Source organism: Neofelis nebulosa, chromosome 1 (assembly GCF_028018385.1).
Source record: "Neofelis nebulosa isolate mNeoNeb1 chromosome 1, mNeoNeb1.pri, whole genome shotgun sequence".
Lineage (NCBI taxonomy): Eukaryota > Metazoa > Chordata > Mammalia > Carnivora > Felidae > Neofelis > Neofelis nebulosa.
The window spans coordinates 48,818,610-48,845,133 of NC_080782.1; the positions used below are offsets into that span (position 1 = coordinate 48,818,610).

Here is a 26,524-nt window from a genome sequence, read left to right on the forward strand (position 1 = left end):
ATTTTCCCCAAGTCACATAACCAGAAAATGAGAGAGTTGGAACATAATTCTTGTCTTCTGATTCTTAGTCTGATAGTCTTGTCATTGAGGAAAACACCCCTAGACGTCCAGGAGTAGTCCTGGCAATATAAGCCAGGCTTCTGTGTTCTCCTGTTTGAACATAATCCATTTCGCAGAACATCAGCACCAGACAAGGCAACGTGGCGGTCATGAAGGATCAAGACAAAACAGAAAACAAAGACAACTCTAATCATGTCTGAAAACAGATAAAAATGGAAACACCTATCCAAACCAGCAAAATGACTGAACTTCTTCAATCCTGGTTAATATCAGTGACTTCTGTTTTTTATCCATTCCAGGTTTAGCATTGCTCTGATCTTGCCCACCTCTAGATAAGATTTATTAACATGCCAATTGTAAAATTACACCCACTTCCTGTCAGCACCTTATCCAAAGCAAAGCCTTGCTTCCTTAAATTCAGCCCCAAAATAACTTAACATAAAACCAAATACTATAGTAAGGTCTTTCTTACTGAGATGCCCTGAGTGGTTGCCCCTGGTGTGTGTACTCTATCACAACAATGAATAATAAACTCAACTTGTTCACCTACATGTTTGTTCTGTTTGGTCTATACCTGGAAGGCATTGAGGGCCCTTTCATTACTGCTTTTTATAATTAAATGACACTGTCTTGAAAATAACTTGAAACAGAAATGCTCTATCAGAATCTCCTGATCAGCTTTGGGAAAATATAAAATTTTTAGACTCTTTCCTCCATTTTTTTTCTTTATGAATTTCTGGACCAAAAGATAAATTATTTTTGATCTGAGTGAGGTTCTGTGAAGATGATTATACCTCCCAGGTTATTCTGATTAATTTCTGCAGACCAGCTTTTGAGAGCCACCTGAACTTGAGATATTCAGTTAGCTCTAGTTCAGATAAACTACAATACCTTCTGTTTGTTTTTTTTGTTTGTTTAAAGAATTCTAACACATTAGTTTGTCTTATTTTTTCCATGGTACCCAAAACTCTGCAGTTTTCTGATTTACTAATAAATGTCTAAACTTCTATTTGGGTACATCAGAAGATGCCACAACAATAGCTTCCCTAGGATAGCATTTGTTGCCATATGATAAATCCTCTAAAATTTATTTTTTATTGAGTGAAATTCTAGCATAAAAGATTCAATAACTTTCTGGTAATTAATTGCAATATATTTTCTGGCCTTTTCTGCCAGGGAATGATCTATATATACTGAGGAAATAGACTTGTCTGGTATCAAATACAGCCAATGGTTTAAGGGTACCGGCTGAGACAGACATCAATTGAATTTAAAGGCACCCTTTCCAAGAGTTAGAGCTGGCCATAGATATTCCGATTACTTCAAGAGGTGGTGAACTTTCTATGCCTTGATACTTTCAAGCCAAAATCTATAAGTATTTGATAGTAATTTGGTAGTTAGCTAAGGGAAACCTCATTCAAGCATTAGTTTGAAGAAGGGACACGATAGTCTTTAAAATCAGCCTGAGAGCACATGATTAAAAGTAATTGACAAGACATGGCCAGAGTCACAAGACTAATTTTCATGATTGGCTCATGGAAAACAATCCACTTATATTAAAGTCCCACATAACCTCATCAGATGCATGTGTCCTGTGAAAAACACTTTGTAATTGAATGCAATGAGACTAATGTCTCTCTCTCTTTCTCTCCCTCTCCCTCTCCCTCTATCTCTCCCCCCCCCCCATTCTAGGTCCAAAAGCCGTAGAAGCTTATGGCAAAAAGTTTGAAGTAAAGACAGTTTCTGGAAAATTGCTCTTTTCTGCAGATAACGATGAAGTGGTAGTAGGAGCTGAGAGATTAAGAGTTTTAGGTAAGGAAACTTTGATCATATAATTGATATGATACCAATGTATACATTTTAGAGGAAAAGGGAAATGTTGCCTTGAAGAGAGATTTAGGCCAATTACCTGGATTCTCTTAAAGTAAGGTAGATGAACTCCCCCACTCCCTAAACTCAGAATTTGGTACCCCAGTGAAAAGTTCTCAAGTCAGGAGGTTTTGTGGCATGACTACCAACACGAGCTTCATTTGGGGAAACATGTTCATGCCAACAAATACGCATGAACACATACTGTCCTCGCAGGCAGTTTTGGTAGAAGCAGTCAAGATCTACATACATGATACGGAGATTCCTAAACTGGGTTATAAGTTAAGAATTGCCTAGGGAACTTCTGAAAAGTCACATGGATCCAACTGTGACATGCTGAATTAGAAGTTCTGGTGGAAAGACCCAAGAATTAATTGGTGAAAACATTTGCAGGAATATCTATGGTGCCACTGTTGGAATCACTGGATTGGAACACACAACAAATTAGTCTTCTGTAGTTACAGCGAAATGGTCTAATATGGTGGTTTCAGAGTCCTGGTGCTGGAGCTGATCTGTCTTGTGTCCCTGCTCTGTCACCAATTAGCTGTGTGACTTTGGGCAAAGTATTGACCTCACTGAGCCAGTTTTCTGTCCTGCTCAGTGGGGCTATGAACACCTACCATCTCAAGTTGTCCCTAGGATTAAATGACTTCATGTTTTATCAATCAGGTATTTTGAATTCAGCATGCTTGACTTTAAAGCACTATACCTTGCTACCTCCTCAAATTTGTCCCAATTTCAGATAAGTACACAAATGCTTACCAACAGTAAAGAAAATGGTCTAAGATCAAGCTACCAGTTGAAATCCTTGCCCAAGGACTCCAGACTCAGCATACCTAAATGCCTATAAATATGTTCTAAGACCTTGGCCAACCCTTAGTATTAATGTTTTTCTCTGTTACTTGTAGAAATAGCACTTCCCACATGAGTTCTACATTTTGGGGGGTGGTGGAGGAAACAAACACAAAAATTTCTGGCTCTCCTTTTGTTAAAGAATACTTAGCTGTATGAGCTATAAAATAATTGCCCAGGGGAAAAGTGATGGTCCTCCTGCTAAGATAATTGTGTACAAATGGAGTTTGGTACCTCCCGTTAGTTCTTCGGCACTTTGTGAGTCACCTCACTTCTTTAAAATCTGAATCTTCAAAGATTCAGAATAATTTTAGATGTCCAAATACTTTGGCTTTACCTTCCTGTGCAAAACTCTGTGATGGTATCATTTAAGAACTTTCCTCTTCCCCACCCTACAGTTAAGTAGGACTAGAAGATTATTGTAATTTTTGGTCATCTGAAAGCAGGTGGATATTTTGTTGTTGTTGTTGCTGCTGTCATTGCTTATGCTTTTGATATTTTACTTAGAGAACAATTTAGGACAAGATCTATCTCTCTCCATCATCAGGAACATTTGCTTTTTCATGTTAAAATGTAGAAAGGAAGCATCATGATAAATACCACTGTTGCTATCAATGCTAAAAAGATTAGGAAATGACCCCCCTACAAATCTTGCATCAACCTACTCAGTGAAATGAGCTTAGTGTGTTGCAGAAATGAGCTTCCTGTCAGCTGGGATTCAGCCATATGGTGTGGAACGAGAAGTTTAGGCAATTTCATTTTCTGCTTAATGAGAAGTTTGTCTTTTTGAGTCATCAGACTGAGCAAGTTCTCAGGAGCTTTGAATCTGGATGCATATTTCATGGTGGAGTCTAACGTAGCTGGATTTGAATTCTTGCTCAAACATTTAGGATTAGAGTGACCCTACCCAAATCTGTTTTTCTCTCTAACATTTAGTTTCCACATATACAAAACAAAGAGGGTGGAGTGGTTCCGCTTGTTAAGCGTCTGACTTTGGCTCAGGTCATGATCTCATACTTCCTGATTTCAAGCCCCACGGCAGGCTCTGTGCTGACAGCTCAGAGCCTGGAGCCTGCTTCAGATTCTGTCTCTGTCTTTTTCTGCCCCTCCCCAGCTCATACTCTGCCTCTTTCTCTCTAAAAAATAAACAAACACTTAAAAATAAATTTAAAACAGGGTGGAACAAAATAAAGAATGGAAGGATAAATGAATATAATAAGAAACATACATAAATAAATCAGTTATTTCTACTGATAGTTGAATAGGAATAGCAGTAGAAAATAATAAGGAATAAGCCTAAGAAGATCATGCCTCCTAAATATAGAAACTTTGTTGTTTAAATTCTTCTCTGGATAATCACACCCACCTATTCAGTTTTTAGGATAATGACTTCCTCAAGCACACTCAAAGGACCCTGAATAGTTTGACAAAGGGATTAGAAGCCATGCCTCATACAGAATAATTATCCAGGAAGAGATACGGGGGCAGGGAGAAGGGTATCATTGTAGACAGATTGTAATTGCTGATGCACATCTTTCCTGAGGAAAAGAGAGAAGGCAAGAACCACTTAGATGAGTGGCTGAGAGCATAGGTTTTGTAGTTGACACTGGCCAATAATCCTGGTTTCTGTCATTCATCAGCCAAGTCCTTATGATGTCACTTCACCTTTCTAGGCATCCTTCTACTCTGTGCCATAGCATGATAATGCTTGACTGTCACAGTAGTTGGAACTGGATGGTAAAGTGTATGTAGAGTGAATAGCACAGTGGTGGCACATGGTAAGCCATCCATACATGCTAACCATCATGTTGGTGATGGTTTCAGTTGGTCCACTTGGATTTCAGGGGACCCATCACATTCTGAAATTTTACACAGCCCTCTCTGTCCATGAAAGAAAGTACTCAGAGAAATTGGCAGAGAACTTGCAGAAGTATCCATATATCAGTTAAGTTTGGACTAGCCGATTTCCTGGACATAGGAAGGGCCAGAATAGAAAGAGCCTTTAAGAGCTAAGAAGTACTCCACTGCCCACTTCACCCACGTGCACATGAAACTAATATTGCTAGCATGTGTGTTCTCAAGTTGAACTTAAAAGAGGTTGAAGGCCTGGACTGGATTCCCAGATTTGTAGAGTCTTTTCCTGTACTCATGAAGACAGTGGTTCTGAAAGTGTGGGTCCCTGAATGGAGAGCATCAGCTATAGTGTACTTGTTAGGCTTGCAAATTCTCAAGCCCCACCCAGACCTACTGAACCAGAAACTCAGGATTGGGGGCCAGCAAAGCTTCCAGGTGGCTCTAATGCATGCCAAAGTTTGAGAACCATGACCTAAGACACTCAACTTCACCACAACTTTGCTGGTAACTTTCAGTTGAGTGTAGGCTCAGCTTTTATCACTTTGCTCCAGAAAAGTCACAGTTTGGATATAGCTAACACATGTTAAGGGTTTACTCTGTGCAAAATACCAAACAAATCACCGTGAATGAACACATTTGCTTCTCACAACAACCTTCAAAGAGTCAAGAAAGGCACTGGCTTATCACCTTGATGTACAGAAGAGCAAACTGAGGCACAGAGTAATGTAAAACTTGCCCAAATTTCCACAGAGAGAAACTGAGGGAGTCAGGATCTGAATCCAGGCAGTCTTCCCACTACACATGTGACTTGTATCACAATAGTCTGTACCTTCCCTGAGCTCCATAGCATACTAGTACCACAAGGAGAGGAAAAGAAAACTAGGCAACTCTTTTTCAACAATTCCTCCCGTTTTGGATTCTGGATACTCTGCTGTTCCCACCATTGTCCCCAGGTCTCTGACTTTTCTCTGACTTTTTCTCTGCTTCCCTCACTAACCCTTCTTTCATCTTGTATAAGTAGCCTGGACTCACACTTGGCATCGGGTGTAGACTCTCTCCAGGTCCAGTCCTTGTTTTCCTCTTTTTTGCATTTCTGTGGGAAATCCCACACTTCTATATGGCTTCAACACTTGCTTCTTTTCAGATGACCTTCTCAATCAGTATTCACTTTGAACTGCCTTCTCAATTCTAAATCCAAGTTCTCAGCAGTTAGCCTGCATTTTTCTGCATAGAGGTCTTTCTAGAAGTTTCACTTCTGTAGCTGAACTTAGGTGTCTTCCAGCAACCTCCCTGGCTCTCCAGAACCCACTTCCCTAATTCCACTGATGGGGCTGTTGTTCTCCTAGGCTAGGAGTCTCCTAGTTCCCTGGTCTTCTAGTCTCTTTGCTTTCATGAAGGTATCGGCCCTGTGTCTCTTCATATGGTCATGGTATCTTTGTCACCCTTGGGTTTTCCATACTGCAGAGTTATCTCTTTAGGCTTGACGTGAGAGAATTCAGGTTTGTAGTCAAATGCATCTGCTTAATTACCAAAAAGGTGTAAGTTAGTGTGCACAATAAGGCATGGTATTGTTCAGCTTTAATTAAAGAATAAAGTTATTAAATATTGGACAGGAATGGCCTTTAAAAAACACCAAGAAAATAGGCAGCATAAAAGCCAGTGCATCTAAGAGGCATCTTCATGGAGACACCAGGGAAAAATAATTTTGATTTTCATTAATGACCAATTTCATTGAACAATGAATCGGACATTCTAGCATTTATAAACAAAGCATAATTATAAAGTGTTATTCTAATTGTTAATTAGGTCTGTACTCAATTAGTTTTTTTAAATATGTCCTCTAGATGCTACTTGATGCTAATTATCTGAGTTACATTATTATCAATTGAAAAACATTTTTAATTAATTCTAAATCCATTTAAATTAGCAGAAGATTTATAGAAATTTAAATGTGGTCTGATGCTATTTTTTTTTCCTTAGGAAGACATCAGATGATACATTTAGCCTTTTGAATTAGTTTTTGATGAAACTTTCTACTGCATCCTGGCGATGGATAATTATGATGAAAGGAGTGCAGTATTCTTAGTGGTAGTCTTTCATGAAATAGATGTGTGCGTGTGTGTATATCATATATCCACTTCTATACCTAAAGCTCTAAATTGCGACTTCTGGCTTCATGGAGATACAGAGATGTGTGTACCTGTCCCTGTCCCTGCTCTCTCAGGGAGCTCTGTCTCTTCAGGAAGATGAGACACACATCCCAAAAACAAGCTGCTTAGAAGGATAGAAACAGAGTGACTAGAATTCCAGAATCCAGCTAGAGTGCATTGGGGTGGTGTGCTAGAGAGAGTTTAGAAAGCTTCATAAATGGGGAAGCATTTGAACTAGGTCTTGAGTACACGTTGGCAAATCAAAACATAGACGGGGAGAGCTTGCTTGGTGAATGGAACAGCATGTGTTTTTCAATAAGGATTCATTTGGTCGTGAGGTGGGGAGATTGATTGCCTTGTGATGGAAAAGTCCATTGGTAGTTGGCTTGAGGCTAGATTCAGTGGCTCAAATAATGTAACTGAAATTCAGTCACTCTCTTTCTCTTAACACTTCTCAGCTCTGTTACAGAATCATGGCTTTTGTCTTCAAAAGCAGAAATAGTGCTTACCTTCCGAATATAAATCCAACAAAGGCCTAAGTTTTTCCTCTAACTAGATTGGTGTGGGCCATATGCCCATCCCCAACTAGTCATTATGACCTCAGTGATGGAATTTGCTGGTGAGCAAGGCGTGATTCATATCTCCACTGCCACCGCTGAGGTTGGAAATGACCAAGAATGAGCTACAGGGGACAGTTGTCCAAAGGGAAACTGGGGTGTTGTGTCCAGAAGAGAGAATGGACGCTGGGCAAGAAACAACAAATATTCATTATTGTAATCAAAGGTATGACCATGGAAAATTCTGAAAACTGCGCCTGAGACCATGGAACCCAGGAATTGTGAAGATCACCAGAAGATGCTTTACAAATTCTCATCCTCTTGCTTACTCACCTCCACAGTCACTGGATTTTCGTCACCTCGCTCCTCACTTCATCACCAAGCATGCTCTCGTCTCCCAGCATTTGTGTCTACTCTTCCCTCCACATAGAATGCTCTTTTCCAGTCTACATATAAAGGTTCTCTCCTTTTATGGCTTAAATGCCACTTCATCTCAAAGGTCTTCTTTGGCCACCTTATAAAAATAGCACACTCCTGCTTGCACTTTCTGTACCAAGAGCTGGCAAAGTAAGCCTCTGGGCCAATGAGGCCGAAAGCACTGCCTGGCTTTGTAATGTTTATTGGAACACAGCCATGCTCATTTTTTAAGTATTATCCATGGTTGCTTTCACACTCCAACAGCAGGATTGAGTAGTTGAGACAGATCATGTGACCCACAAAGCCTAAAATATTTATTATTTGACACTTCCTGGAAAAAGTTTGCATATTCCTAATCTGTATCTTTGCTCTATTCCTCTTCATGGCAGATATCACAGTACGCATTGTTGTGATAAAATGTTTATTTTATGTAAAAATATGTTTATTTATATCATATCTTCCTCACTAGAATGTAAGCTTTATGACAGAAGGCACTTTTGTTTTTCAGGTTCTAGGATAGTGCCTGGTACTTAGTAAGTGCTCAGTAATATTTTTTTTTTGCAAGAATGGATTGAAAGATTTTGAACATTGCAATATTTGACAACTAATCTGATTGCATAGAGAATGGGAGGGAGGGAGAATATGCAGCTAAGTTAAGAGAGTATTATTATGCTTTTGCTGAGGATTCATAAGGGCCTAAACCAGGATGGAAAGAGAAGAGAGAACAAATGGGAAAGAGCATCTTAAAGTAAAACTGATGACACTTGGTAACTAAGTGCATGTGGAGGGTCAAGAGAGGGAAGTCTGGGATGGCTCTGGTGTTGGGTACTTTGTCAGATACTTGTAGAATCATTAATAGAACTAGATAGGAGCAGGTTTGAGATTGGAGAGAAATGGTTCAGCTTCAGTTGCCCTGTGTCTTAATGCTTGAGCACCTAAAGGAGAAGCCAAGTGTCCAGTGGCCACAAGAGATGTTCCATTTGCAGAGGGCCAGAGAGTCATCCATACACATTGAACAGATGGACTCCAGAAAGGAGTGCTTAGGCTTAGGAGGGCATCCCAGAGGAAGAACTAAGAGATGCCTTTCAAACAGAGTATCACCAAACAGCCACTTGCCCATTTCTTCCTATGAACAAAACTCCAGGGCTGGTTTGTCACGTCTGTGACTCACAGACACATCCTCACACGATGAAGTCCCCATCCCGTGTTCTTAGGCTTTCCCTTATCTACTCTGCCTTTCTCCATGAGAAGGAACCCAATGCTTTAGAATGTGATGAACTTGTTCTGCCATACCTACCAGCCATGTGATGTTGGCTATTTGGCTCTGATCAAATCACTCCTTAGGCAGTGTGTGTAGATTCTAAACAACCTCTCCCCCTTTTTCTTTGCCCTCCATCTTTGTTTCTTTTCCTTTCTGAAATATCTTATCCATGAGTGGAAGGAAGCATGAGAGAGGCCGAAAGGTTATAGTAAAAATGGAACACAATTCCTCTTAAATGATGATGAATTCATACATTGATTTTTGAGAGATGAGAGCCCCCCAGTCTAATAGGAACATTTGTGTAACAAATCAGAAGAGCCTGGAACCTGCCAGCGCCCTCTTTCCGCTCTCTGTTATCATTATCAGAGATAATCTGCAGGAGATTCAACTATTTAAAAAGAATTGCTTCTTGTAGAGTTGTCTGGCATCTCATTCCAAACTTGGTTTATTATTTACAGGAATGCAGGAATAATGTATTTGATCATAAAGATACATTTCCCATAAATAATGCAGTGAGAAAGCCAAGTATAAAAGAGTCTCGGATGAACAACCCCAACCTTAATAAACCAGAGATACTTAATGAGAAAAAGCACAATTCTACAATAGAGGAGCAAGAGTGGGGTTTCATCTGAAATGCTGAGGAGTAGAACTGTCGTAATTCTCCCCAAACTAACAAAAGCCTAGATGATTCCACCACCTCATTTCATGCACCCACCCACCCATGCGCACAGGCCTCAATGAGCTGCCACGGTTCAAGGTGCATCTTCATCCCCCAAGCTTGAGGGGTTGATTCCTGATGCAAAAGCATTTGCTGGGCCCCACACACTGTTCCATTTGGCAAGAGGGATGTGATTTAATATCAGCATGACGGATTCATTGTACTGTGTAAACGTTGCCAGCTGTCCCAGAAGCAATGCCTTAGCAGACCTCCCCAGTTGCTGAGCCGTGGTCTCCCTCACTTGCACGTGGTGGGGTGGGAAGAGGGGGAAAGGCAGTTGGGAGACATTTGTCAGCTTTCTAGTTTGATTAAAGAGTTGATGAGGTTCACTCTTTGTCTGCTTTCAAGAGAACCAATTCCAGCACTTAGGGAGGGGTACGTCTCAGCTTTTTTGTCTGCAGAACCAACACGACTTGAAATTCTCTATCAAGCTACAGCTAATGTGCTTTCAGGCATCTGTTGGTTTGTTTTTATCATCAAAGTTTTCTTCTTGGCAGTTAATACCAAGAACAGAGTGTTTTCAAATGAGGGGATAAAGTTCTGCCAGGACATCTTCAATGTCAAAAGCTTGTCCATATAGTGTAGGTTTATTGTCGCCTTTTTCCTTAATTATATTCACTGTTGCAGAATATTCTTATTCAACCAAAAGTCACCTGAGTTGATTTTTTTTCTCTCTTCCCAGCAGAGACCAAGGAGAATGTTGGTGTTTCACAGTGACACTAGGAATTTAATGAGATGACAATGTGAATAAGAAACTCTCAGTGTGCAGACTGGGGAAGGAAATTAACTTCATTCTTCTTTATTGGAGGGACTTGAATTTAATTCTGCTTATTTGAGTGGGAGAAAAGAGTGCTAAAAATACTTCCCTCAGCAACTTATGCTTTCCCTCCCACCTTGCTCTGTGCTTTTTCTCTGTATTACTCTTCTAATCTTAACCCCTTTTGTACCATGTCTTTCCTAGGAATGATGGGTAAGGTGGTGAGGATGAATCTAAACTAAAGAGATCTGGAGAGAGGGAGGGGAGAAATTGTCCAGAACCCCTCAGGGAACAGGATAGAAGCAAATGCCAGAGTTCCCTTTGCGACAGTAGGGTAGGACAGCAGAATGGTTGGATGGGTATGGGGTTTGGAGACCGACTGCCTGGATACCTCTCCTGGCTCTAATGCCACAACTTCGGACAAGTGTCTAAATTCTGAAAGCCTCAGGTTGCTCATATGTAAAGTGAGGGTGGTCAGAGTACCTACATAATATATGAAAAGTTCCTGGCACAGTGCTAAGTGCATGATAAGTGCCCACTGTTACTGATGCATATTACTATCGTTCCTTCTACAGGTTCCTCTTGAGCACCATTTGTACAGCTATTGCCAATCAAATCTCAATGCGGGGATGTAAGGACACAGCACAGAAGTTTCTTAATCTCAAATAGGTTATGGTCCAATAGGGCTGTCAGTGCACCCAGTGAAATCTTAAATATCAGTGGAAATGTTTCTTACAAACTCAGGTAGAATACAGAAGTCGGCACTTAGCTACTCTATGTGCTAACAGGACTTGCCCATAGTGCTCCACTCTTGGCAGCATACTGTAGAGGATGTGGATGAATTGTTAATGGAAGTATTTGATGTGATTCTGATTCTGTAAGCCAAAGAGAAAAGTATACTTAGACAATTGGAAGTTATTCGTGATGCAAGAACTTTCATGGGTCCAAAAAAGAAAAAAAGAAAAGAAAGGGAGTGACATCAACAAGAAGGTTCTTGGCACTATTTAAGCCATAGTGTAGGAGTTCTCACTTAAAAAGAAATTCAGGGGTACTCAACAAATTGAGCACCTACTGTGGCCAGCTGCTTTGCCGACCAAAGGGCACTGGGGCCCCTGCCTTTCTGGATTCCATAGCCAAGCAAGAAAGACAGCTATTGTTAACATTTACATGAGAAGAATGTGACTTATCATGAGGGAAGTACGACATCATGGAAACATAAAATTAGGAGATCTTAACCTAATTTTGCCCGTAAGGGAGTCTTCCCGAAGGAAATGATGTTTCAGTGGAGACTGGAGGAATAAATGGGAGTTAGTCAAGGAAAGGGGGTCAAGAGGCTGAGTGTGGAGTGACATGTACAAAGTCCTGGAGAAGCGTGACCTTTTAGAAAAAGTTTTGCAACTCCAGCAGGGCCAGAGGGTGGAGGTCAAGGAGCAGAGTGCCCAGATATGAAAAGAGACCCGCTGTAATTATGATAGTTAACATTTATTAAAAGCTTACCCTATACCAGATACCATTCAAATCTCAAGATAACTCACATTAACTCAATTTAACTCAAGTTAACTCAATTCTCAAGACAGGCCTGTAATATAAGTTTTGTTGTTATGCTCATTTTACATACAAACAGACTGACAAGCACAGAAGCAGGTTCTCCAACATTATGTGGAAATTAAATGGCTGAGGTTAGATGCAAACCCAATAATCAGATTTCAAGTCTATATTTTGTTTGTTTTTGTACCTTTATTGAGATATAATTCCCATATCATACAATTCATCCATTTAAAGTGTGCAATTCAGTATTTTAGTATAAAGAGCCTGTGAGTTTAACATGTATCACAGACCTATAGCAACAAATACACACATATATATATTTCAAATGTATGTATATATTTGTTGTATATGTCATGTGGCCTATATTATATGTTATATAAATATATAGATAAACATATATACATGGATCATTATGGAGATGTGCGCATATGCATCTATTATAAAACCATACTATTACCTTGGTCACTGTGTGTCATTATTAAGGTACTTAGACTTAAGGGTAATGGAAAGACATTAAAGAGCTTCAAATAGGGGAGCGACGAGATCTGATTTGTGATTTACAGGATGGTGTGATGGAGGATGAGCTGGGGAGTGGGTCAGACAGACCCACTATTTATGAGACCAGACACATCTGTGAGGTCTCTGCTTGGAGGTTTAATTCAAAAAGACATTCCAAAAAGAAAGTTATGCGGCCTGCTCTCCAAGACCTTCAGTGTTCACAGACAGCTCACCTTTCCCGTGTTCACGCTCAGCCCAAGGGCAACAGGTTGAGCCTATGCGGAAGGGCAGTTTTATCCCAGTTGGACAGGGCACAAGCATGGCGGATGAATTCTGAACGCAGTTCATTGTTCTTCCCACTAACGTGCTTGATGGGAGCTGATCAGAGGTCAGAGCACATCTAAAGTACTTGTATTGTATCACAGGCTTGTGGCAGAGATTGCATTTAACCAAACAAAGGAGAGAGCTGATATGAAATCAATATGCAGAGTGCCTATGAGCTATGGAGGAAGGTAATGTGCTTTTCTTCTTTGGCTGTTAAATGCATCGCAGCTGCCAAGGAAAATGACTTTCCCTCTCAACTTCCTATCTGTCTAGCTGACTGGTTATTGGGAAGTGTTCAGGCTCTAGTGCTTTAGCTGTGTTCAATGAGGGAATCCTTGCATGAGAGCCTAAGTTCCTGTGGCCTAATTCTTCCTCCCGGACTCTGAAAAGATGTTTCTCCTTAGCAGACTCTGATCATAGATGTCTGGCAGAGCAAGGAAGGGTGCCAGGGCCTTGGATTTATAAGGCATGGTTTCTACTTGCGTTTGCGAATTTAGGCTAGAATATAAGATGTGAAAAATGTACCAGAGAAACCCATGTGCAAGGCTGTGCTCCCTTAAAGTGCCCAGAACACTGGGGCCACACATGGTCCAAAGAGAGGTCTTCACTGAGAAGTAGAGGTCTGAGTTAACCCTTGAAGGATTTCAATGGATGAAGTTAGAGCAATCAGAAGAAGCTGTTCTCTTTGAAAGGAGATGTCAAAAGCCACTCTTATTCTTGCAGTCCAGCCTGGTAACTGAAGTTCAGTTTAAAAACTTAGTCCTGTCACTTGAACAGCTGGGGGATAAAAAATGAATTACAGGATGGGAGTTGAATTGACTGGTGGTTAAAATGAGCCCTTTCCTCTTTCTCTCTCCATCTTCTTCCTGCCGCCTTTCCTTCTGCGATCCACAGACAGACCAATTACAAGTGTGAGAAATCAGTGTGGGGGACTGTCTTTGCTACCACAAGTCACAAGTGAGGTGACACAAAACAGCTAATTCAGTCCTTGAGAACTGAATGTATAATCACCCTCTGCGTAGTAGCATTTAGTTAGATCAAAATACTTCCACGGGGTTTCTATTTTGTTTTTGTTTTTGCCATCTCATTTGATTTTCAAAACCACCCTTAAAGGTGCTCAGGATGAGGGGGGAAAAAAGAAAAGAAATCTCCATCTGAGAAATTAAGAGATGGAAGAATGTGGAAGTAAGCTTCCCCAAGTTTACACAGTGAGTGTGTATTTCTACTCTGACGCCATGCCCTGTGGTGGGACCAGTCACCCACCTCTCGTACTGCTCGCTGACAGTGGTTAGGCCTCTGCTGTAAGCATGGCTCTCCCCCAAGCACCACTGCAGATGATATAGAAAGTTCTAAGAGATTGATTAGGGTCTCTGAACATTTGCCTGATATTTCTGTTAGGTGGTCATTCTAAACACAGTTTTTCTTTTTTCTGAAGATCATGGGCCTCCTCTCAGAATGTTTTTTTTTTAGCCCATTTATGAGTTAAACCCATTGTACCCATTCAATCCAAGGCATTTAAAAAATTTTTTTAATGTCTTTATATTTCAGAGAGAGAGAGAGAGAGCATGAGCAGGGTATGAGCAGAGAGACAGAGACAGAAACAGAATCTGAAGCAGGCCCTAGGCTCTGAGCTGTCAGCACAGAACCTGACATGGGGCTCAGACTCACAAGCTATGAGATCATGACCTGAGCCGAAGTCGGAATCTCAACCCATGGAGCCACTCAGCTGCCCCAAATCTGAGGCATTTAAAATGGCAAATACTAGGGCACCTGGGTGGCTCAGTCAGTTAAGCCTCTGACCAAAGCAAGACAATGACATAGTTATCAACATATAAAACACGGTTTTGTGACACAATATTTGAGGTCTTCATTATACACATCTAAAAAGATCTAGTTGTAGGCCGAGGAATTACCATCATTTCAAAGTACTGATGAGTATAAATGATGGCTTTGCGATGCGTACAACTTCACTGTGATAGGAAATCTGTGATTTCTGTTGGTGAAAGAGTCACAGAGTAATCATTAATACGGACCATTTTCTACACTCCAATCAAAGGAATGATGTATCTCAGTTAAAGATGAGAGGAAATAATGATGTAAAATCTGCCCTTTCACAGTTCACAGACCTATGTGAATTCTATCTATTCATGAATCCCTAGCATCTCCAGATGAGGTCCCCTGTCTTAATGTTAATGCTTAGTGAGCACTTAATGTGCAGTCTCTCCATTAAGCTGGGGATTTAGCTAAGATGTAACAAGACTCAGACACCGTTCCAGACTCTGAGGTATGTCTGTATCATTTCATGTTCAGTATCATGGACAAGATGAAAGGGCCTCCTACCTCACGTGGAGCTCTATCATTAAGTTCTGGAAATGGAGTTAGCCTGGAATGGGTAGGAGGAAGATGCCACGATACACCAGGACTAGACAGTGGTTCTCAACATGGGCAATTTTGCACACACACACCCATTCAGAGATAAATGACAGTGTCTAAAGATATCTTTGATTGTCACAAATGTGGGTGACTGGGGTTGCTACTGGCATCTAATGGGTAGAGGGCAGGGATCCTGCTCAACACCCTGCAATGCACAAGACAGCCATTCACAACAAAGAATAATCTGGCCCCAAATGCAGAGTTTGAGAAGCCCCAGACCAGCAGAAAGGTCTATTGAACACTGAAGTCCCATTGTAAATAAACTTGAGTGTCTCTGGTTCTGTGCCCTCCATCCCATGTAATGTTGTATGTCCTTTCTGATTTCTCCAGGTTTTGTATAGATTACATTCTCCCCCCACCCCCAAATGCTGCCATAGTGCCTGATGTCAGGTCATACATACAGCAGGTTGCACTATGTTAGCCACCAATGAGGGGTGACCCTGCTGCCTCCCTAACTTAAGGCTTCACTCCAAAGTAATGGCAGAAGCAAGGAACTACAGATAGGAGCTCTGCAAGAGATGGTTTTTGGGAGTGGGGACTAAAAGAAATGACACAAGTCGGGTTTGAATCTTTGCCTCCTATTCAGAGCAGTGTGATGACCTACTTTTATCTGTGAAGTCGGGGGTGAAACAGCTGGGGGAAGACACCCCTAATAGGAAGTTCTGTTTCTTCTTGATACAGCATAAATTATGCTTGTCATACAGGATGGATATCCCTTCCTTTATTTATATAATCTTGTAGTAGAAATTGACCTTAAAAGGCATTTATGAAATCACTGACATTAGTTAAGCACCTAATATGTACTTTTATCACTTCCCATGTTTTTGATGCGTCCCCCACATTCCTTTCCATTGAGAACCAGGGTTGTTTCCTCTATTACAAAAACCTATTACTAGGACAAAGGGTAGGCTGCATCTGTTATCTGAGGCATTGAAAATGCAAATGCTGGGGCACCTGGGTGGCTCAGTCAGTAAAGCATCTAACTCTTGATTTTGGCTCAGGCCATGGTCTCACAGTTCCTGACAGCACAGAGCCTGCTTGAGATTCTCCCTCCCCCCTCCCCCTCCCCCTCCTGTTTTCTCCCTCTCAAAATAAACAAACATTTAAATAGATAGGTAGGTAGGTAGGTAGGTAGCAGGTGCTAAGTTGTGTGTTACATGTTACAAGCATGCCCTGTAAACTACCATAGTAATATGGGTATGATCTCATATTTGGATCTGTTGCTTTAAAATCCTGAGATGTGCTGAAATCGGTGGCATTTCCTTCTCCTTTAAGGTGATTTGGCCCAATCCTGAATGATTCTTCAAGGTATGATCAATTGCCTGGTGGAAGGATGATTTCTGTGGGGTCCCTGGGCCTCTGAAAGTCCTTTGCTCTAATGGATTAGAGGGATGTCAGCTTCATCCATTTAGTGAGCTTTCTCCTTGAGCTGTTTCCATTTGTCATGAAAATCTGGAAGGAGTTTTTTGCATTGCCTGAGCCAGAACATTGAGAAAAAAAATGAGACTAGGTTTATTGATTTGTTAGTGTCCACTGTCCCTAAAATGGGACCTTGGGGTGGGACCTTTGGAGAACTTTGGAGAGTTTAATATAGAGAGTTTAATGACTTAGATGGAAGTCTTGCTTTTAATCTTAAATTAATCCTATTTAGTTTACTAATCTGACTTTAAGAAGACATACTTACAAAAGGGGCAGTTTTTAAAAAGTGAAAAGGAGTCTTGATTTGATCCAGGGAGATTCCCTGATCCGGGACCATTTGTCACTAGCATTTGTACTTTGCCGTGCAGGTTAAAAAGCTTGCTCTCCTCTCATTTGGACTTCATGATAAACTAGCCATAGGTTGGACAGTGGATTGTGCTCACTTAATAATGCAGCAACTAAGCCCAGAACAGTTAAAAGGTCTAGAATCACACAGTAAGTTTGGTGGGAAATCCAACAGGAGGATGGTAGAGGATATATTTCTTAATGTGCAGGAGTTTTAGTACTATTCTTCCATTACCGATGAGAACTTGGACTAGGGTTTATTTTTAATTACTTTGAATTTTCTTTTTTTTTCTTTTTTTTAATGTTTATTATTTATTTTTGCGAGGTGGCAGAGGGGCAGAGAAGGAAACACAGAATCTGAAGCAGGCTCCAGACTCTGAGATGTCAGCTCAGAGCCTGACGAGGGACTCGAACTTGTGAACCGTGAGATCACGACCTGAGCTGCAGTCGGACGCACCCAGGTGCCCCTTGGGTTTATTTTTAAAATAAGAGATGACGAAAAAAAATAACAGATCGGGCATCCTTGGGAGCTTAAAGCGGATTCACATTAGGCAGAAGGGACCACTGTGACAGCTGCTGTCTTTTCGTTCTGCCATTCTCTCAGCTCCAGTCACCCAAGCACAGAAAAGAAGTAACCAGAATGTTTTAAAGTCCTTTATACAAATGAGGGAGCTATGTGCAGGCCCCATATTTGATTAAAAGGGGAGGAAGAGGGAGGACCTGGATGTGTTTGAATGCATCACAGGACAGGCTTTCCATGGGAGTCCTCAGAACATACCTTCCTAGCCTCAGTCAGATCTCGGTATCAAGTCTTGGTGTCCCTGCTTACCTGAAGCAGGATTATGAGCAAGTCCACAACCCCTCGGAGCCCTTCTGTGCACAATGAGGGTTGGTGGGCAGTCCTGTTTTTCTAGGCAGTCGCTGTAGGAATTAAGTAACACAATCCATGTACAGCTTACCATAGTTCCCGAAAGGCACTACATTCTCAATAAATAAAATATTTTTTATCATTAAAAACAATTACCTTTGACAAAACCTCAGTTTCCTCAGCTGCACATAAAGAAAATAATAGTGTCTAATTTGTGTTATTGTTGCAGGGATTAAAAAGCATAATATAGTGGAAGCACCTGAAAGTAATGTTGTCAATTGTTGTTCTTAGAATCTTGAACATTTCCTATAATCCAATAGTTAATATTTAAAATACCCCTGAAAAATGCATTTAAAAAAATTTTTAACTGCTCAGTAAATCAGCCAGCACAAACTTGAGCATAAAAGTCAAAGTAATACTGATTAAAAAAAAAAAAAAAGAATTCTAGCAAAGAAACACAAGAATGGTGTTCTCTGCCCAGTGAGTCACATAATGGGAAAAAGTTGGGCCAAGCATGAGATCATAAGGGAGCTGAGGATTGATAAATACGTTTGGGCCATAATAAGGAGACAATAAATAGGAAGAGAGCAGTAGGGCCACAGAAGAATGAGTTCATGCTCTAGAGGAAAATATTCACAAGGTTATCCAGCTGCCCATAGAGGGCGATAGAAAGGATTCCCCTGGGAAAATCAGTATCAAAATCATAAACTACCTTTCTGCGTTTAGGGTATATCAGATGAAAGCAAGCTTATTGGCCCATAGAAGGTAAGCCGTCATCTTTTATTTCTTAAGTTCCAAGGGATATTAAGGTAAAACAGCTGAAAGAATGCAAAGGTACAATAATCCAGGCCAGGGATCTTTGGTCTTAAAGACGCAGATAGTAGATATTTTAGATTTGGGAACCCCAGGATCTTTATCCCAACTCCTGAGCTTTGCCATTATAGTGGAAAAACAACCACAGACAACATGAAATGAAATTTTGCTTGACTATTTTCTCACAAAACTTTATCAAAAAAAAAAACCCAAAACAGATGGGGGGATAGATTTCGCCCTAGGGTTGTAGTTCACCAGTCCCCGGTCTAGTCTGTATTTCTGTTACCTTTTCATCACTCAGTCTGTGACATCTGATACTGAATACAAATTCCAAAGACTGAAAATCTTCCCCTAGACTGTGAGAGGTTTGAGAGTGTGGGCTCATTCAACACTGAGTCTTCAGCATCTTTGTAGTGCCTGACACACAAGAAAGGATGGGTGGATAGGTGGATGGGTGGATAGATGGAACAACACACAGATGGACAGATTGACAGTAGTTTATGTCTGTTTCTAAATAGGAACATCATCATCACCATTAACATTCACTGCACTCCCTTACTGTGTTCTAGGCACTTGCAAAGTGCTATATGTATGTTCTCTTAAGAACAGCAAGGCCTTACAGTAAGCTATGAGGTAAATATTCTCATAGCTCATCAGTTCTAGTAGTATGGTATAGTCCTGGACATGTTAGATGCTCAACCTTGAGTCACTTACACTCATCTCCCCAATCCCTTCATATAGGTGTTTGTTAGAATTTAAAAGTATGTAGGAAAATCTCCATAAATATTAAAGTGATATTAAAAGATTAGGTCACTGAGGGGGCACCTGGGTCGCTCAATTGGTTAAACCTCTGACTTTGGCTCAGCTCATGATCTCACGGTTTGAGTTCAAGCCCCATATTGGGCTCTGTGTTGACAGCTCAGAGCCTTGAAGCCTGCTTCGGACTCTGTGTCTCCCTCTGTCTCTGCCCCTCCCCTGCTCATGTTCTGTCTCTCTCTCAAAAATAAATAAACATTAAAAAAGAGAATAATAAAAAATAAAAGATTTTTACCAAGCTTTGAGCAAGCACTGGTGTACATGAACAGGCTGAAGTGGTCCCACATTGGAACGTTTGACCCTATGTGTGTACTGCCCCAGGTGGCTGTGGAGAAATTAGACAATATTAGGGCAGTTTGGGGGTGGAGGTCTGTGGATCATTGTTCACCGTCTTCTCTCTAGTGCCTTGGGCATTGCCTAACCTACAGTAGGTACTAAAGAAAATTGACTTAAAGGAGTAATGATGGCATAAACAAACTAACAGAGGAAAAAAATAAGTAAAAAATCTACCTGCCCAGCCCAGGAAGGACAATATGTCCATAAAATATTCTAAGTGTTAACTTAATAGGTATCCCCACAGAGACGGGCATATAGATCATAATATAAAATAATGGGAAATGCCTGATCTACTTACTACTGCCTTGAAAGCTGAAACATTTTCATAATGGATCAGAAAGGCATTTTTCAGGACAACTTGGTAATTCATCTTTATTTTCTTGTATACACAGTGCATTCCATTTAAAAAGAGATGCTAATGCATTTATGTTAAAGCATATGGATTTACCGCCCGGAAGAAAGTATATTCATAAGTAGTATACCTTAATCCTGTTTATGGAAAGGGAAGAATCAACTGGCATCAGATTAGTATTAACTGTCACTTGGATTGACAAAGCAGCACAAGATACACTTAGCAAGTACCCAAACCAAGCTGTAAAGCTCTGCAGATTTGGATTTTGACACTTGCCTTTTTTTCCCCCTCTAAAACATAATCAGTTCAACATTTAAGAATATACTCTTTGGCACTGAATAATTCAGACCTCATCGACACCGTTTTTTTCCCCTTGCTGTATGACATCAGCACCATTTATAGGAATAGAGGAAAAAGCTATAAAAAGCTCAGAAAAAGTCCTTGCCCCTGGATTGTTAAATAGAAAGACAGAGAGACAGAGAGAGAGAGAGAGAGAGAGAGAGAGAGAGAGAGAGAGAGAGATGCTAAATGCCCTCAAAGCTGTATTACACCAATTCAGCCCCAAAGGCCACTTGAGCATACTCGCTTTCACAACTCTTGTCTGGTAGGGAAAATCGACTGGCTTCTGTTGCCCTGTGGATTTCCATTTCATATTGAGCAGGCGTTTGAAGTAGAGCTGTATAGGAATAATGATCTCTCTCAAAAGACAGGCTTGTTTGTAGGCTCCAGAGAGCAGTTCTCCTTGCTTTAGTGATGCTGAGTGGGAGGGACAGTCGTGACATAGACTTCTCCACTCAAGAGGAAAAGAATGCATTATTCAGGTTGCTTCCAATTATCAGTGACAGAAAGCAAAAATTAATCAGACTTAAGGAACGTTTTTTTTTTTGTTTTTGTTTTTGTTTTTTAAAAGGGAACCTCCTCACTCACATCATTGGAAATTCCAGATAGGGCCAACTCTGGTGTTTTTAACATCTCCTCCCCAGCCCAGGTTTTCTTCAGGCAGCTCCTTAGCAGACATTACCTTAAGAGAAAGATGGAAACATCCTTGTATGGACAGACATAGCTGCCATTGGAGGGAAGTGATCAGCCCCACATGGGTAATATGCTCTCACAGCAACTACTCTTTCTGGGGAATCAGATACTCTCAATTGGCCACCCTGCATCACATTCCCTTCTTCGTGTTTGTGGGGTATGTGGGGAGGAACATGTGATGAGCAGCCCTCAAAGACTTACCCAAAGCAAATAATAGTTCTATTGAAAGGAGAGTGAGGGAATATTAAACAGGTAAAGCCATTGTCACCATTCAACCTTTTCCCTTGCCTCATGTGTGGGTGTGACATCTTCCTTTGAAATTCTTTCTTCAGACTTTGTTTCTTGCTAAAGTCTCAAAGATTTGCAATGACAAAGGACATGGGTGAAAATGAAACTTCATTTTTTTTTTTAAATTCCCCTTGTCTTTTCTCCATAGTTGTATTGCCTAACCCTGGTTGAGTTGTAACAGGTTTGATGTCTGTTACAAAACTTTGAAGGCAGAGGGCAATAGGAACTCAAGATTGTTGCAGGTGCCATGGCTCCAGTTTAATGTAGCAAAGTAAATGACCTGGAATATCTCCACCATTCACAAATGAAGAACTGCCTCCTGAGTGGTATTTTCTCTTCAAAGGGCCCAAACTCACTTAAAGCTGCTTATCTGCATTCAGTCAGGTGTTCGGAGATCTGTGCCAGGGAAACCCTAGAATGCAGGTATTCCCTCCACACCTCAGAGGCCACATGACCTCCTTTTTCCCTGCTTGCTCACATTTTCTCATGAAGATGCTACTTCTTGCACACTTTCAATATGGCTGCCAGCCTTGCATCTCTATTTGAAAGTTAAAAGTGTAAGCCTGGGGGATTGGTTGGTCTAGTTTCTTATCACAGGTCTATTATTAATTATCTTTGTAATAGTGGGTAAGTTATCACTTAGCCTGCAGAAGCCTCATATTTCTTAACCAGAGGGTTGTCACGAAGATGAAAGGGACTGTCTCTGTAAAAGCACTTAGCATGACTGTCAGTTAAGTGTTAGTTGTTATTGGTCAGTACCTGTCACTCACTGAACCTCTCCTGTGGGTTGCTTAGTTTCAGTTTTCAAGCCAGAATCTGATTGGTCAGGTATGGACAGGTGGCAATTCTAACAGGACCACCTAGATAGCCCTTCAGCAGAGAATCTGGTCTAACCAATCATCACTACTTCTTGGTGGTCTTTTCCTGGAGGAGGAGACTTTTGGAATATGTCTCAATTCCCAGGCTTATGATGGAATAAATAACACCTTCAGCAAGAAGTTAAGAAGGTGCTCTGCAGCTAGATTTGCCTAAGTTCTGATCCTGGTTCCACCGTCACTCTCTGAAACCTTTCTGTGTTTTAGCTGTGTTGTATGAAAACAGGGAGATAAAAATAGCATGTGCCTCATAGGGGTGGAGTCAGAATTAAGTGAGTTCATCCATGTGACATGCTTAGAAGCATGCCTGGCAAATAGTAAGCACTTAATAGATATCAGCCAATGAAATGGCTTTTTACTCGTGTAACTCTGAACTCCCACAATAGTCTGGTAGGAAACTCTATCTCCATCATTACTGGGTTGCTCAAGAATCAGGGTAGCACATAGAGTGTCAAGAAAATGTGGGCAAGCCTGTTAATCCTTGGTCCATTAAGATCACCTCTGCTATCTTCATTTTTCCAGCCTATATAGTCACTGAAAGTATGTAGTCTCCCAACTTGCATGCCACAGAGAGGGCTAAGGAATCTTCGCTGAGGCTGTGGACCATTGTGCCAAGGGGCATGACACAGCTGTGCCCTCTGAGAGTTTCCCACCTCCCTAGGGATGATTCTGGTCCCCAGAGGACCTTACATCTCACAATTATTCTAAATCGGGGGCAAAATCTGCCTCTCCTCTGGGCTTCCCTCCAAGGCACTCTTCTCTTTTCCCTCTCTGGGAGAGTAGCCAGCACACTCTCCACTCAGATTAGGCCTTCACTAAGGGCAGGAATAGCTGTCGATTTGAGGCAGCTTTGCTTTTGATCCGCTGAAAACCTTCCATCATTGAACTTAAATGCATTTTGCTAAGCGAAAGCAGCAAACCCAAAAACTCTCTACTGAATGATTCCATTTATATGACGTTCTGGCTAAGGCAACACTGTAGGGCCTGAGGACAGTGGGAGCCAGGAGTAAGGGGCTTGAGGGAGAGATTGACTACAGAAGGGCAGTGCAAGGGAAGCAGATTTTCAGAGCGATAAAATTGTGCTGTGTTTGCTTACGGTGATAGATACATGACTGTACCTATTTATCAAAACTTGCAGAATGATAGATCACAAATAATAGTACATTTCACTTGCTGGAAACAAACATCAAAGAAATGCAGAGGGTCTTACTATCTGCTTGAAGCTGAGGAGAGATAAAAATATGGGGAGAACAAACACAAATCAATCGTTCTAAAAATCATCAAGCCACAGATGAAGATAAAGAGGGGGGCTAAGCCTGATCATGTCATGTTCAAATGTTGGGCTTTTTGTTGTAGGGAACAGGAGCTCATCACATACTGTGAACCAGACAGGAAACCTGAGACACTTGGGTTCTGGGAAGTTTCACTGACTGAAGTAAATTAGAGAGGTTACAAGAGAGCTGCTAGAGAAGAAGGGAGACTGTACCACTGAGACCGAATAGCTAAAGCCCTAACCATTTCCGTTCCTGTACAAAGATGTGTCAGGCTGTCACAGTGGTGTAGCAGATACTGACCAGCTCAAACCTCTTCCCTCTATAAGTTTCTGTTTCATTCCACAACTTTTACCACCTAGGAAATTGAATTCAAAGCATCTGAGTTTGCGCATCTTGTTTAGAAAAGAACAAAGAATCCCATGACGTGGTCTTTATATGACAGTGAAGGCAGCATACACTCAATGGACTGTCTCACAAGATAGAATAAAATGAGTGTTCATCCAGCATTTCAGTTATGCATTATGGAAGCACAAAAGAAGGAGCAATTAGTGATAACTGAGAGAGGACCAGGAAAAGATTCGTTATGGAGGAGGTATTTGAGCTGGGCCTTAAAGAATTCAATACACTTAAAAAAGAAAAAGGCTTTCTGGCTGAGAACATAGAATTGCAATCAGCGATCAATGAAAAAGTGCTTTAATATCATATGAAGGTCTAGTAAGAGTGGTTTCCAACTTTTGATCATTTGGCTTATGGCAAAAAAAAAAAATCTAGGTGAAGAGTATGATCATCTTAAAGGGTCTGTTTGCTTCTCTCTCCTTGGTCTTGGGTAGAATGGTATTGACTCTTATGCAGGGAGGGGTGAATAACAGAATTCTCACAAGGTGGCTCAAATGAATAATAACTAGGGACTTGGTTTTCTCTCATAAGAAGTAGTCTATTGATAGACACTTGCTGGTAGCTTAGTGGTGTCTGGGTCAATATATCTGAAATCCACCTGGCTTTTGTCTCATGGTTGGAAGATGGCTCTCACAGCTCCATATTATACTGACAATCAGAAATAAGAGTGGTACCAGCCATATCTGTCCCTTCCTACTAGAACAGAAAAAGCTCACCCCATACTCATCCCCAGTAGGCTTCTACCTACATGGCATTAGACAAACCCATGTCATAATGGCCACCCCTAGCTTCAAGAGAGTCTGGGAAAGCAAGTATTTAGCTGCGTACTTTGCTTCCATGAATAATACCAATATTTTGTTGGCAAAGGAATGGATGTTGATAAGTGACATGCTGGCCATACTAGGGATAAAGATAAAAGAAATCTATACAGTGTGTAAGGTGAAAATCGTACAGTCAAAATTACCTCTTTAAAAACTTTATCTCTAATGTTTATTTATTTTTGAGACAGGAAGAGGCAGAGTGTCAGCAGGGGAGAGGCAGGGAGAGGGAGACACAGAATCTGAAGCAGGCGCCAGGCTCTGAGTTTTCATCACAGAGCCCGATGTGGGGCTCAACCCACAAACCGTGAAATCATTACCTGAGCCAAAGTTGGACGCTTAACCGACTGAGCCAGCCAGGTGCCCCAAGTAAAAATTATGTTTAAGTCACCTGTAAAGTATCCCCATTTTGAGGCTTACTTTCATATTAGATTGTATTCTGAAAGTAAAGCATTCAAGTGTTCTAATGCTTTGAGACATCCAGGACTTTTATTAAGATTTCAATTTGCTGGTCCTCACTTTTCAAGTCGTCATCTTGATCTCCTGTAAATGACTTTATACGTTTCTCCAATTATTTTTGAGACAGTGTTTCTCCATGGTCCTCAATTAATGTTTCAATTTCCTTCTCTATAGGAAAGCATCACCCCCCAGCTGCTTGGCTACAGGCACAGAGTGTTCCACTTCTTTTTCAATGACCAGGAAGCCCTTAAAATCATGTATGTGTTGTTTTCTTGGGTCTCACCAGTGTCCATTGAGCCTCAGAGTCTTGATTTGCTCTCACACTGTGAGACAGACACTTGGGAACTGAGTCTTGCCTAAGAAAGCTGTGTATTCGGGGCTTTCATTTTGCACTCACTCCCAAGAGGAAGGGCAGGCAGAACGAGTGCTGTCCTTAACTTGATCGTGCAGTTCGTATCCATTCTCTCCCCCATCTCCCTGAACTGTTGGCCTGATTCTGGCCATCTGTCCCACAAAAACCTGGAGGGGAACATGGGTGGAGTGCCACATTCATGTCATTCATGAGACACACAGTGCATCATCTTTGAGAACACAGAACATGGAGTCTCTCTCGTGCCCAGGTGTGCTGTCCTTGCCAAGCAGCCTTCTCGGCTTGTTGATGATGCTCCATTGTTCATATACCATCCTAACTTAGAGGCTGCCTTGTTCCAGCATTCCGTCTGTTACACAAATCCAGTGAGTTGAAGTTCTTTGTTTTATTGTGTAGCTTTATTTACTATCAAAAATAGTGCAGTCATAAGAAACTAAAATGAGGTTGCTTGCTGCTTGGATGGTTCCTTTTATATTTTCCAGTTTTGGCTTAATGATACACCGAGCATGAGTTCTGGTCTATTGGTTTCTAGAGTAGAGTTTGTTTAATTAAACTACTTGTCTCTTCATATCTTGCCAGAATATTTTTATACGTGGATCTTTAAATTGCTCTGCAGTTTCACATTCTACAAAAATATATAAAATGTGCACCTTGATGGTATGGCCAGTTCAGTTAAATTGTCTTATTTTATTTTTCTCCATGGTTACCATTCAAATTATTTAATGACATTCTTCTGTATTACTGGCCTAATCTTCTATTATCATA

General features: G+C 41.0%; 1 protein-coding gene across 4 annotated transcripts in view; it reads left to right on the plus strand.

The window, feature by feature from the left end:
* SGCD (sarcoglycan delta) overlaps positions 1 to 26,524 on the plus strand; it is a 949,146-nt gene that overhangs the window by 801,378 nt on the left and 121,244 nt on the right. For 3 of the 4 annotated variants that reach the window (XM_058721207.1, XM_058721215.1, XM_058721196.1), the window contains one exon: positions 1,753 to 1,872. The exons of the other annotated variant lie outside the window; for it this stretch is intronic. In XM_058721207.1, coding sequence (XP_058577190.1) covers positions 1,753 to 1,872 — 120 coding nt within the window. The remainder of the gene's footprint in view (positions 1 to 1,752; positions 1,873 to 26,524) is intronic. 4 annotated transcript variants of the gene reach the window in all.